This window comes from Mixophyes fleayi, chromosome 4, assembly GCF_038048845.1.
Source record: "Mixophyes fleayi isolate aMixFle1 chromosome 4, aMixFle1.hap1, whole genome shotgun sequence".
NCBI classification, from domain to species: Eukaryota; Metazoa; Chordata; class Amphibia; order Anura; family Limnodynastidae; genus Mixophyes; species Mixophyes fleayi.
The window spans coordinates 47,736,272-47,750,580 of NC_134405.1; the positions used below are offsets into that span (position 1 = coordinate 47,736,272).

At 40.1% G+C, this 14,309-nt stretch overlaps 1 protein-coding gene across 3 annotated transcripts in view; it reads left to right on the forward strand.

Moving 5' to 3' along the window:
• The window catches only part of LOC142151347 (adhesion G protein-coupled receptor E3-like), a 125,144-nt gene that overhangs the window by 101,210 nt on the left and 9,625 nt on the right, over nucleotides 1-14,309 (forward strand). For all 3 annotated transcript variants that reach the window (XM_075206886.1, XM_075206887.1, XM_075206888.1), the window contains 2 exons: nucleotides 1,531-1,701; nucleotides 11,110-11,304. In XM_075206886.1, coding sequence (XP_075062987.1) covers nucleotides 1,531-1,701; nucleotides 11,110-11,304 — 366 coding nt within the window. The remainder of the gene's footprint in view (nucleotides 1-1,530; nucleotides 1,702-11,109; nucleotides 11,305-14,309) is intronic.

Sequence of the window (14,309 nt, forward strand, 5' to 3'; positions counted from 1 at the left end):
TGACCTCATATATATTTGTCTTCTTTTTATGTATGATTTGGTTTTATGTATAATTTGTTGTATGTATGACTTGTTATGTCCACTGTTTGGTGCTGCAGAGCTTTGTGTCCTTAAGCTGGGTACACACTACACGGTTTTCGTCCAATAATCGGCTTAACCAGCCGACATAAGACCGCTCGTTCAAAAGTCGGGTCAGTGTGTGTAGTGACACGTTGGTCAAAAGTCTGCCCAAATGGACGATTGTTGCCCCATTTGGTTGGTCGTACCGTTAAATATTTTCGTTCAAATCTCATTTCCGTTGTGTAGTGTGTATAAACTTATGACCGATCAACGACAATCCTCCGATACTTCCTCGACCTGGAGGGCGTGTGTATGTAAATTTGTGATGCCTGTACCAGTCCCACGTGGTGCGGTATCCACACATCACAGGCTTGTGTTTTGTATAGATGTGTATTGCACCTGTCTGGCTGCAGACCATTATATGTGTATAAAGCACGTGTGTTATTACCGCTTGCATCTATGTTGGCAATCTATTCACATTTAACCTTTATAAACTGTGTAAACTATTAAGGTTATAAAGTCATATTAACCTTTACAAACTAATATTTGTAAAATTTCTCCTTCTTTCTCTTTGGTTCCGTACCTGCGGTCTTCTTGCCACAGCAAGCAGGAAAAGTGCAGTTGCTTGTTCTTCTACTACTGTAGCCATTGTAGGTTTACAAATAGAAATGAATGAAGAGACAGTGTTGCCTTTTCTTTTTATGCGGTTTTAGGTAGTAACTATAGCGAAAGCTCTGCCCCTTTATGCTAATGTCTTTGGTATATCGTTACATGCCCCGCAAATACTGCTTCAATGTGTACGAAATTGCAATCATTGCTCACAACAACATGGCAGTAAAAAGTCGCTAAAGGGACGTCTGGTTTTCCCTTTATCGTCTTAAACAAGGCTAGTGTATATGCAGTCCATGGACCGAGCGATCGGACCATCGATCGCATGTAAAATCGATCGGCATAAAAAGTTGGTGGAAAATTCTGTAGTGTATACCCAGCTTTACAAATAAATAAATAATGATGATGAGATATAATCTTTAATGTACCTTGACTGAAGCCTTTGATTCTTTCTCGATCTGTCAAAAAAAAAAAAACTTTTCTTGGTTCAACATAGTCTAGGGCAACAAATGATTTAAAAAAAATTAAATGAAAATGTCCCCTATCTGGGGTGTTAAGATGATACAGATTGCAAAGTCTTCTTGTATAGATGGTACGCGTAATACTGCATGTGCACTGGCTGGAGGACCAGACAATCCACTGAGAATCTTTCATGGATTTTGTCCCGAAGTGGGATAGCAGTATTTATATTTTTCAATCACTTCTCTCGACTACATTAAATCAAGAAAATAAGATTTATTTAGAGTAAAAGAAATCACCCCTAGTTTGGACTATACTTCTGCCATCCACCAGTCTAAGACTAATAGTAATGTTAGACTAGCATTTACCACTAAATATTACCATTATTTTTTTTTCCTCTAGGATCGTAAACCTTCCTTCGTTTTTCAATGTGTGTTTTGGGATATGAAAAAGAGAGCTTGGTCAAGTGTCGGATGTACAACTAAGAAATCGGATATAGAAGAGAACAGTACATTTTGTGTCTGCACCCACCTTTCCACCTTCGCTGTCCTAATGGCTCCGGGTGAAATTCAGGTGACATAAATTATTGTGATATAAGGAATTAGTGATACAATAGGGACATTGATATAGTAAGATGTTTATTGAATGGTATGCGAGACTTCTTATGAACAAGTTAACAACCCTCAGATATTTGAGAGCAATCTACTCTGGTTCTGTAGTCTTCAGGTAATTCATCAAGAATGAAGTCACAAAGAAGAAGTGAAAGTTGAAAAGTTGAGGGTGTTGGAAAATACCACATTTAGTAAATTGCTTATGTATTATGTTTTTATAATCACAATTTGCAAATATAAATATTATTATTATTATTATTATTATTATTATTATTATTATCCTTTATTTGTTAGGCGCCACAAGGTATCCGCAGCGCCGTACATAGTACCAACAGTTGACCATACAGGGTGAAACAGTACAGAACAGTAAACATAAAGTACCAATGCTTCAGAAGCTCCGGGCAGACAAATGGAGTAAATACGGAGCAGAAGAATGGGTATGGAGACAGGAGGGGAGAGGAGCCCTGATCATTCGAGCTTACATCCTAAGGGAGGGTGGACGAAACAGGCACAAAAGGGAGGCAGTGATGCAAGGGGGAGAGAAAAGGGGACCAGGGGAGAGAGGGGAGAACAAGCGGAGGAGATGAGGGGGTTAGGTGGAAGGTTGGTAGGCTTTGAGGAACAGGTGAGTTTTGAGTGCTCGTTTAAAGGAGCACAGATTGGGAGCGAGACGGATATATACACTAAATATATTACTAACAGCTATTATTTGAAAATGTGTATGTAACAAAGTGCATTGTCATTAGCTAACAAAACTTAAGACCGGAAACATCATTTGATGAATACAGCTGCAAACCAAATTCTTCTTATACCATATGTGGGCTTGTTTTTCTTTAAAGAAGGTCTACGGAGCTTATACGTCTACGGAGCTTATATTTAATGTGATAAGTATATCCTCTTTTGGTAAAAAGTACAAGTTGAGACATTTTAGGTGTGGCATTTCAGTTGTTGTGCTTCAACCCTGAGCTACGTTTCAGATAAGGGCTTTGACTTTTGCTGAATAAAACTTCATATCATTTGAACAAGAACTTTTCTAAGAAACTTCATTTAAAAATCTGGGGGCTCTCGCCAGTCTTCATCTTTAGCCTTCTCTGCCTGGTCTTCTCGCCTTCACACTTCGGAAGGGGAACAGAGTCCGTTCACGGCTGAACAATCATTGTTGAGTATGTTTTAAATTACATTTGATTCATACTCATCAGAACTATAATGGCAGTGATGGTGGACGAGGAGCTAGGGTAGTGTTGAGATAAATTGCTTGAAGTGTTGAACTAACAATATTGCGATTTTCTATGTTCCATCATCTACAATAACTATAGTTTTGGGATAATTTTCCCATTGTTTCATTTGCTGGTTTAACTGATAAAAGCATCAGCCTGATCAACTGCTGACTTATTATGGACAGTTTTAGAATAGGTAATCAACAAGTGTAATATAAATTGTTTAATAGTTTGTTTGGTTTAGCCTGTGTGGCATAACGTGTGTGGCATAGCGTCTGTGGCAAGGCCTCCTTCTGCTCCAGGTGCTCCTCTAACCCGATATGTACCCATATACCCAAAAACTAAAAATAATCCATTTAAAACTGACAATACAGAAGAAGAGATGTGGTTTGACTCCCATATTGCAGCCACGCTAACAATATTTAATCAGCCAGCAGGTAATGCGCAAGGGGTGGGGGTTTGCCACTGCAATGGCTGCACCCCAAGTTACCCAAAAAATAATTACAGATGTCTCAGTAATATATTCGCTAGTCACAGAATTTCCTGATCCCAGAATTAATGTAGAAGCTTTTTGTCGATTTGATAGCTCATTAGTGGAGTGTTTCCTGATGGTCTTATAAAACCAGTAAATGTGGTCACGACTGCACAAGTAGAAAATAACAACACTCTAACTGAAACAGAACAGTAAGCTGCTGCTATAGCTTTTCACACTCAGTTGAGAGGAGTATCTCCTCCAAAACTTTACTGGTCAAACTTATTTCAAACAAAATAGGAACCCACACAAACAGTAAGTGAATAAAAGAGGAAGTTCGAAAATAGCATTGTACAGAACACAGGCTGTGAGGGTCTCAGGGGAAATGCAAACTTTGCCTGTTTCTGCATGTCAAAAGGTTGCAATTAATCCATTAAGTGCTGAACATTCTTTTATACTTTCTGCCCATAAACCCATGAATTTGTTGGGCAGGGATTTGTTATGCAAAATAAATTGCATAATTTGTTGTACACCAGATGGGCTATACCTTGATTTTCTACAATTGCATGAACAGTACTGCTTGGACCAATTGCATATACCTCAAAAGATATTATCAGTACAAATGTCTTTTCTTGTAATTGAAATGATAAACGATATACATGATTGCCTGTGGATACAGGAAGGTAATGATATAGGACAAATGCATAACATATTACCAATTTACATTGAATTACAAACAGGGAAATACCCACCTCGTATACTACAGTATCCATTGAAACCAGAGGCTGAAATGGGAAATGCCCATTTATACAATCATTGCTAAAACAAGGTGTTTTGATAAAATGTATTCATTTAACACCAGAAGAATCCAATTGATTTTACGCCATCCTTTACCACAAAGCCAAAAGCAGAGCATTTTTGGGTCTTGCAGGTTATTGTCGTGATTGGGTGCCTGGTTTCTCTGCTATAGCTTTTCCGTTGCAAGAGTTAATTTCACAGAATAGACCGGATAAAATAGAGTACACAGAGGAAACTGTCCGTACAGATATACTGAGTACTCTACTATCACATGTGGAGTTAATCCTTTGGGTATGAGATCATAGAGGCAGGACCATTAGAAACTCCACATTCAGCTCAAGTAGCAAAATTGATAGTCTTAACCAATGCTTGTTAATTAGCTGAAAATAAACTTTTAACATATACACAGGCTCATGCTATGCCTTTGGTGTAGTGCATGATTTTGGTGAGATACGTAAATAAAGGGGTTATCTAACCACATCTGACACAAATACGACAGGCAAAACAGGTCTGCTCCGTGCGGGAGCTCACGCAAGGAACAATTACTACAGCATCTGTATTCAGGGAGTGACCTTGGTGGGGAAGGGGCGTTTTGCCTTAGGCAATTTACAGTACGGACATGCCAAACTCGAGCGTATGCAGCCACAGCCGTATCCAGCAAAATGGCCATCAAAGTTACCTGAGAACCGAACCCGCCCGAACTTCAGGTATCCGAGTACCGAGCCGAGTCGGCTTGGTACTCTCCTGCCGATTCAGAATTCCAAACGAAGCAAGATGTCATTGTGACGTCGTCGGAGCTCGGTTCTCGCGATGTTTTAAATGCATAAATATCCGCCTCCACTGTGATCCAGCGCCATTTGACAGAGAGGGAGAGAAGGGTTAGGTCGCAGGATTAGAGCAGGGAGTGAGCAGTTATTAGAGCAGTTATTAGAACAGGAATAAAGGAGTATAGAGGAGGCATTTTTCCAAACATTACAAACTGTTTGGGGTGTCATATTCCCTCCTAAAAAATCTATTTTCTGGTGCTGAAATTATTATATACCAGCACTATATATTTCTGAATTTGCACTGCAAATGTTTTGGGTCTCATTAAAATGGATTCACAGCAGTCCACATATGAACAAGATCAGCAATCAGCTGCTGGCACCAGTCCTGATGGTAGTCTTCCCTGTACGTCATCTGGTAAAGCCTATGTAAAAGTACATAGTCTTTTTAAGTCAGGGAAAAAAACACACAAACACACTTTTACCGTGTTGAAGAGAAAAAGAGCTGTAACTGATGAAAAGTTAACTGCCGAGAAAAAAAATTGCCAACATGCCATTCTACACATGCAGTGGCAAGGAAAGAATGAGGCCTTCGCCTTTCTCTATTAGTGCGAGATCTAAAAATGCTACTGAGCCTTCTTCTTGTAAGGTCGCTCATGACCAAGCAAGACCAAGTAATTTGGAGTCCAAAAGTGGTGCACAACTACTGTTACGTGTGAAAGTCAAACTTCAAGAAAACAGTAAGGCATTAGAGGAAAATGTATGCTCAGAATCAGAAATGACACCAATCCCTGAGGAGAGTGACCATTTTGAAAGTATAAACATAAAGAAGAGCCCTTTCAGTATTTCTGCTGATGTGTGCCTGAACAGCCTGAGTGTAGCCGGTTATACACCAATTGAGAAAGACATTTTGGAATTAGAAGAGGATGAGGGGGAGATTTGTGTAGCCGACGAGGGCGCTAATGAGGATGTTGATGAGGTTGTTTGTGTAAGTCCTGCGCCAGTGGCAGCAGTTCTGGCACGTCAGGTTCTGGCACCAAATTGCACTTTCCAAAGAGAAGCAGGGATGAAGCAGGTAGCAGACCACAACAGTTTGACATCTGGGCTGATTTGAAAGATTTTACCAAAAAATGTGTGACCTTGCCCATAACTCCAACCAATCCTACTATTAACATGCAAAGGATGGTGGATGAATATTTTCAAGAGTTAATTGATATGGAGATGTCAGACAGTCCCTTTCCATACTGGGGTATTTCTATTTGACAAAACAGCAGCCTGCAAAGACTGTACGTTAATTTCACTATAAGGTTAGGGTGTAATCTAGACCCAAACAGAAAAGATGCTCTGCACATTTCTATTTATGTTACAGTCTTTGCAGGCTTCTTCTTTCTCTATTTAACTATAAATGTAGGATGTAAATTACAGACATACACCAAACTGCCTTTTTTGCTATGAATTTCAATAGCTCTTTTTAGGCCATTGCCTGGCACCCTGGATTGGTGTGTGTAGCTGTAAAATTAAGGAGCGCCTAGCACAGATTAAACAGTATTTTTCATAATTTGCACTAATATACACCCAAACAGAACATCTGCTTTGGTCATTTCTATTTTATTGTACAGTCTTTGCAGACTGCTTCTTTTTCTATTTCAATTTTAATGTCTGGGAATAATCTAGACCCAAACAGAAAAGCTGCTTTGGGCATTTCTATTTTATTGTTAGTCTTTGCAGGCTGCTTCTTTTTCTATTTCAATTTTAATGTCTGGGAATAATCTAGATCCAAACAGAACATCTGCTTTGGCCATTTCGATTGATCATCCAGTCTTTACAGGCTGATTTTTTTTTTTCAATTTAACTATAAGAGTAGGGTGTAAAATACAGATAGACACCCAACTGCCTTTTTTGTTATGAATTTCAATAGTTCTTTTTAGTGCGTTGTCTGGCACCCTGGATTGGTGTGTGTCTGATAAAAGCACACATCCCGGGGAAGTCAGCGCTCGTTGACATTTATTAGCTGTAGAATTACCTCACTTATCCAAGAAACAGGTGGAGCACTAAATTATGTTATTTTAGCCCAAAAAAAATGGAATTTTTAACAAAGCCAAACAAAACCAAAACCAAAACACGGGGGTCAGTGAGCATTTCTAGTTACCACAGATTTCTGGGAAGGGCCATGGCAAGTGTTGCTCACCACTGACACTTCTGTGAAAGTTGCAGAAAAGGACTTGTGGATGCACGCATCAACCTGCAAGTGAACTTGGAAAATATAATTAAAAATGATAAAGAAAGAAATCTTGCAACACAACACATGAATCTAGATTACCTGACTGTACAATCAGGAGGATATTCATCATCATCATTTATTTATACAGCGCCACTAATTCCACAGCACTCTACAGAGAACTCACACACATATGTCCCTGCCCCAACAGAGCTTACAGTCTAAATTCCTTAACACACACACAGACTAGGGTCAATTTAATAGCATCCAATTAACATACCATGCAAACACATGGAGAACATACAAGCTCCACACAGATAAGGCCATGGTTGGGATTCAAACTCATGACCCCAGTGCTATGAGACAGAAGTGCTAACACTAAGCCACCGTACTGCCATATTGTGAATCATTAAATGCAAAGTTTGGAGGTCAATGCTATGCACTGTTTACCAACAACACTGATGAACCCAAGAAAATTATTGATGGCCATCTCCATCAATAATAAGAGACTTGAATGTCCCATGCTGGTGATGGTGGATGGTTTGACTGGCTGGATTAGGACATGGTTTCATTACTTCATGGTTTTCTTGAATAGGTGGATGGTTTTCTGGTATATTTCACTCACTCATGTCTGCATAACCTACATTCAGAGGATGGAATTGTAAAAATAACTTGAATGGAAAATACCATGTTTAGTTTTTATAACCATAAGTTGCAACTATATCAAATATATATATACATTATATATATATATATATATATATATATAGCAACAATTGGTGAAAGAAGTTCAATCAATATCAGATCATTAGATTGTCCAACATATGTCCAAATGACAGCAGTGTGAATGATATAGGTGGAGTTACACATGAGCCTATTTTCAAGCGGCGGCCCAGTTTCAAATAATCAGATGGTCAATCCGGACAAGCAGTAGATCTAGGACAAGGAAACAACAAGACGCCTCATAGTGTACTACTATTATTAAAATAAAGCAAGATGATTCTGTGTGGTAATATGCGCACCAGATAAAAGCTTGATCAGAGCTCATAACATGCAGACATCATGTTGATATACGGAATCTTCCTTCTGGATCTCACAGCATATGAAAAATACATGGAAATTGATAATAGTGTAGTATCATTTAGAACCACTAGGTCACCAAGTTCTATAATTAACTGATCACCATGTCAGCAAACACCAGTGAATTAAACACACAGAAATTCGTGCTTATAACACACCAATTGTGGTTACACGTACCAGAGAAAGATAATATATTTGCTTATCTGTAACTGAATATCACCATCAGGCTCCTGCATGAGTTTTCTCAAGGGTTCCACAGATAGTATATATATAAAGAATAATAGTCCATATAGTGAATTATGAACATATAAATTTATTACAATAAAAAATAGTAGCACTCACATTCAGTTGAAAAAATAACAGCAGATTTGGTATAACCAGTGAAAGCGACAACAGCATCAAATGACAGTCAGCAATTAGTCTCAACGCGTTTCATCTCATTAGAGACTTCCTTAGGAGGGTGTATATATGTGTATATATATATATATATATATATATATATATATATATTAGTCAAGTCCATAAATATTGGGACATCGACACAATTCTCATATTTTGGGCATTACAACGGTTTCTATATGTGCCTCCCACTTTTTAAGGGACCAAAACTAATGGGACAATCGACTCAAAAGCTATTTCATGGACATGTGTGGGCTATTCCCTCATTATTTCATCATCAATTAAGCAGGTAAAAGGTCTGGAGTTGATTCTAGGTGTGACATTTGCATTTGGAATCTGCTGCTGTCGACTCTCAATAGGAGATCCAAAGAGCTGTCACTGTCAGTGAAGCAAGCAATCATTAAGCTGAAAAATCAAAACAAACCCATCAGAGAGATAGCAAAAACATTAGGTGTGGCCAAATCAACTGTTCGGTTTGTTCTTTCTTTTTAAGAATGTTCCAGAGAGCTCAGCAACACCAAAAGACCCGGAAGACCACGGAAAACAAATGTGGTGGATGACAGAAGAATTTTTTCCCTGGTGAAGAAAAACCCCTTTACAACAGTTGGCCAAATCAAGAACACTATCTGGAAGGTAGGTGGATATGTGTGAAAGTCAACAATCAAGAGAAGACTTCACAAGAGTGAATATAGAGGGTTCGCCCCAAGATGTAAACCATTTGTGAACCACAAAAACAGGAAGACCAGATTAGAGTTTGGCAAACAACATCTAAAAAAGCCATTACAGTTCTGGAACAACATCCTATGGACAGATGAGACAAAGATCAGCTTGTACCAGAGTGATGGGAAGAGAAAAGTATGGAGAAGGAAAGGAACTGCTCATGATCCAAAACATACCACCTCATCAGTGAAGCATGGTGGTGGTAGTGTCATGGCGTGGGCATGTATGGCTGCCAATGGAACTGGTTCCCTTGTATTTATTGATGATGTGACTGCTGACAAAAGCAGCAGGATGAATTCTGAAGTGTTTCATTATTATCTGCTCATATCCAATCAAATGCTTCAGAACTCATTGGACGGGGCTTCACAGTGCAGATGGACAATGACCCGAAGCATACTGCAAGAACAACCAAAGAGTTATTTAAGGCTAACAAGTGGAATGTTATGCAATGGCCAAGTCAATCACCTGACCTGAATCCGATTGAGCATGTATTTCACTTGATGAAGACATAACTGAAGGGAAAATGCAACAAGAAAAAGCAGGAACTGAAGACATTTGCAGTAGAGGCCTGGCAGAGCATCACCAGGGATAAAACCCAGCGACTGGTGATGTCTATGTGTTCCAGACTTCAGGCTGTAATTGACTGCAAAGGATTTGCAACAAAGTATTAAAAAGTGAATTTGATGTAGGATTGTTTAGTTTGTCCCATTACTTTTGGTCCCTTAAAAAGTGGGAGGCACATATAGAAACCATTGTAATTCCTACACTGTTCACCTGATTTGGATGTAAATTCCCTCAAATTAAAGCTGAAAGTCTGCAGTTAAAGCACATCTTGTTTGTTTCATTTCAAATCCATTGTGGTGGTGTATAGAGCCCAAAATAAGAGAATTGTCCCGATGTCCCAATATTTATGGACTTGACTGTATGTGTATATATGTGTACTATATATATATATATATATATATATATATATATATATATTAATAGCAGCCACTGTTTGAAAATATGTACATGACAAAATGCATTTTCTTTAGCTTACGGATCACAGAAAACGTCATGTGATGAAAACAGCTGCAGACCAAATTCATCTTATATCTTGTATGGACTTATTTTTCTCTAAAGAACATCCTAATAAGAAGTCATACACTGAGCTTACATTTAGTGTGCTGCAAGTATATCCTATTTTGGTAAAAAGTATAAGTTGAGGCATTTTAGGTGTGGCACTTGAGTCGTTGCCCTTCAACTCTGAGCTGCCTCTCAGATAAGGGCTTTGGCTTTTGCTGAAAACAATTGTAATTGCTCAGTTGGCATTTTCTCATGGATAAAATAATGTGACGAGTCAGAAGTTATATTTGTAGGTAAATTCTTCTAATTCAGTTATATGTATGGTCACTCCACAATGATCCTTAGCTACAGGATAAGTGTTGCATCCATCAAGATTTCTTAAACTGTGGTAGCCACCTTAGCATCGCTGTAAACACCGACAGTGTATACAGCGCCATACATAATCCGAATGTAAAGAGAGTGATATGTTAAAAACAGTGACATTTACACAGACTCAGGATATTTCCGATGCGAGGACAGCCCGGCAATTTAAAATGGTGTCACTTTTAAATGCCACTTGAATATCTGTCTATGTGTAAATTCACAGCACCATCCAGTCGCCATTGCCTTTGTGATTGAAACTTTCTCTCATCTACAGGTGGATGTTGGCTTAGAAGTGATCTCTCGCATTGGCCTCACTGTGTCTCTTGTCTGCCTGTGTCTCTCTCTCCTCACATTTACCCTATGCCGCTCTCTAAGGAGTGCTCACACCTCTGTCCTGATAGTTCTCTGTGGATGTCTCTTCCTGGGACAACTTCTGGTTCTGTTCGGTCTACGTCAGACCTCGAATACGGTAAATGTCTCTTCTATTATTCTTTAACCTATTTTTGGAATGTACCACTAATAGGGTTGTCATATAGCAGCAAAATAATCTGTAGGTTTTTGCAATAGAAACTCAAAATATAGATGATATTGAGAGAAGATTATACACTTAATTCTCTGATCTCTATTACCTCCCTCATCAATATTCAAGAGATCTCTGCACTGTCACTGACCTTATTATGCAAGGGTAGCCCCCACCTCAGTGTAAATATCTTTCCGCTACTATCCTTAGAAGGGTAGCAGCACGCTTACGGTATATCCAGATACATGGTCCAAGCAGCATCACAATCTAAACATATTTGCACACAGTCCATCTGTTCCTGGCAGAATGAAACAAATATATTTCCTCTACAGTCCTAAAATTATTGAACATAGTAAAGACCTTCAACCCATAGTGCAAATGGAATTGTGTGAAGTCATGCCCCTGTTTCTGCTTGTATAGATACAAACGAAAAAAAGGCAAGTTACTAAACTAATTTCTAACAATGCAAGATAAAAATAATTTAATATTTAATTATTTGTAATCTTGCAAAATTGTTCCTGTTCATTGACACATTAGTTTGGAGACTGAGAAATTATCAATACTGACTGAATTACCCAAGCAAAAATCAGTATAGTATTTATTGATTTACCAAATTTAAAATTGTATGTATCCTTGCAAATTATCAGTGGTAGGATATTGGAACAGATGGAATTCTTTAAATGTTCATGTGCAAAATGGTCAACCAGTAAAATGTATTAACAGATGTAACACCCCCCTAGTGGTGTTTTAGTTAAACCTTTACCTCAGTGAATAGAGGAGGGGTCACCTAGAGGGTAAGATAGAAGTTTCTGAAAAGTTACATAAACTGGTTACCATGGTGATAACCCAGCCCAGCCTGTGAGACTAAGTGAGAGGAAGGAGGGGCTGTCATTAAGGGGGGATAGGAACTGAGAAGGGAGACACAAGAGGAGAGTTGTAGCTGGGGACCTGGGGTGGAAGCTCCCAGGCTCCCCCAGCATTCCCTGGAAGTCTGAGCATGGTGACTGAGCCAGGGCAAGGAATGTGTGCCCTGGATGAGGGGGAGAACTCCATGCCACTATAGAGAACCCAAGAGAGAGGGGGACACTTCGCATGGAAGAGGCCCTGGAGTGAGGGCTGCTACAAGAGGCCTGGTAGCTGTAGTGTCAGATCCTGAGGCTGAGAGTACACAGAGTGACGTGTCAGAGCACAGGAGACATCATCCCCGCAGAGGAGGGGTGAGCTGCAGTTGAGAGGTACACAGAGTGTGTCAGAGCTGCATGGAGGAGAGGCTGCCTGCCTATTAGCATCCATGCATGTGCCCCTGCAGAAAGGGTATCTGCAGTAAGTATGGAGTGTAAGAGAGACCAATGATTTATGTTACATAACATCTGGATAACATTAAGAACTGTGCAGGAGGAGTAATGAGATATATTTGCAACCATATTCGTACTGCTCATTAAGAACTGTGCTGGAGAGAGTAAGGAGCTGTACATATATTTCTTTATTGCTGCAACCATTATGATTATCGTGCTGGAGGAAGAGTGTAAATAAAGAGTTGAGTTTGTTATAGAGATGGTCTGGCGCCCAAATTATTGTGACTTCTATTACACTGCACCAAAGTGACATTACCTGTGTCCCACTAACTACAAAGAAACACCTGCATGTGCAGGGACCCCCTGATCATTTACACCCATGCCCATCAGCTAGCCAGGGCTTGAGAAGGAGGTGCACTGTGTACCCTTTGCACCCCACACTACACACAGTGACAGGGGGTTACATAATGGTGCCCAACGTGGGGCTCGAGCACAACAGATGGAGAAAGTGCTTGCAGGACACAGGAACTGAGAGCAGTGTGCCCAGCCGGAGAAACACCCTTGGGACACCATGTCTGACCGTCTCTAGGTGCCCAACAGAGACCAAGGGTAATGAGGAGGTAAAGCAAGTTGTTTGCTGAGTAGTTCTGTCCAGGACAGTATATGGAGCAGCAGTGTGCTTGTTGCTGAGACTTGTAGTGCCACTTATCCCAGCTGAGTGGGAAGCAAAAGAAGAAAAGGTTCAACATGTGAGGTGCAATTACAATGCAGTCTGTATATTGCCTTTCCTGAGGATTTGGGGAAGCAAAGAGAGGCAGGCTGTGCAAGTGACGTCTGTATATTGCCCTTCCGGAGGATTAGGGGGAGCAAAGAAAGGCAGATCGTCCACGTTGGAGAGAAAGGGGGGGAAGACAACCCCGCTGGTCAAAAGCCACCCCTGCATATATTGCTGAGATGTATTTGTTGGGAGGGGCCCACGAGAGCCACCTGTCTCTTTTTGACCCAGGAGGGGGGAGACATGGGCAGGTGCTACATTGCTTTGGCATAAAGCCATATTTAAATGTACATTGAAAGAAAACAGGACACCTGTGACTCACATGTTTACATCCATTGGGGGTGTTGTGGGGTATGCAATGTGAAATGTGTTTTATATTGATACTGCCATTGTATTGCTATGTATGTATTCACTTTATACTGTGATTTTTCATGCAATAGTGATGTAGAAAAGTTTACATGTGTGTGGTCATATGTGAGTTAGGTGTGAGTGAGATTAGCTAGGCAGCCCCATTAGGTGTAGTTTAGGGTGCCCAGCTAATCGGGGGAGAATGTAACACCCCCCTAGTGGTGTTTTAGTTAAACCTTTACCTCAGTGAATAGAGGAGGGGTCACCTAGAGGGTAAGATAGAAGTTTCTGAAAAGTTACATAAACTGGTTACCATGGTGATAACCCAGCCCAGCCTGTGAGACTAAGTGAGAGGAAGGAGGGGCTGTCATTAAGGGGGATAGGAACTGAGAAGGGAGACACAAGAGGAGAGTTGTAGCTGGGGACCTGGGGTGGAAGCTCCCAGGCTCCCCCAGCATTCCCTGGAAGTCTGAGCATGGTGACTGAGCCAGGGCAAGGAATGTGTGCCCTGGATGAGGGGGAGAACTCCATGCCAC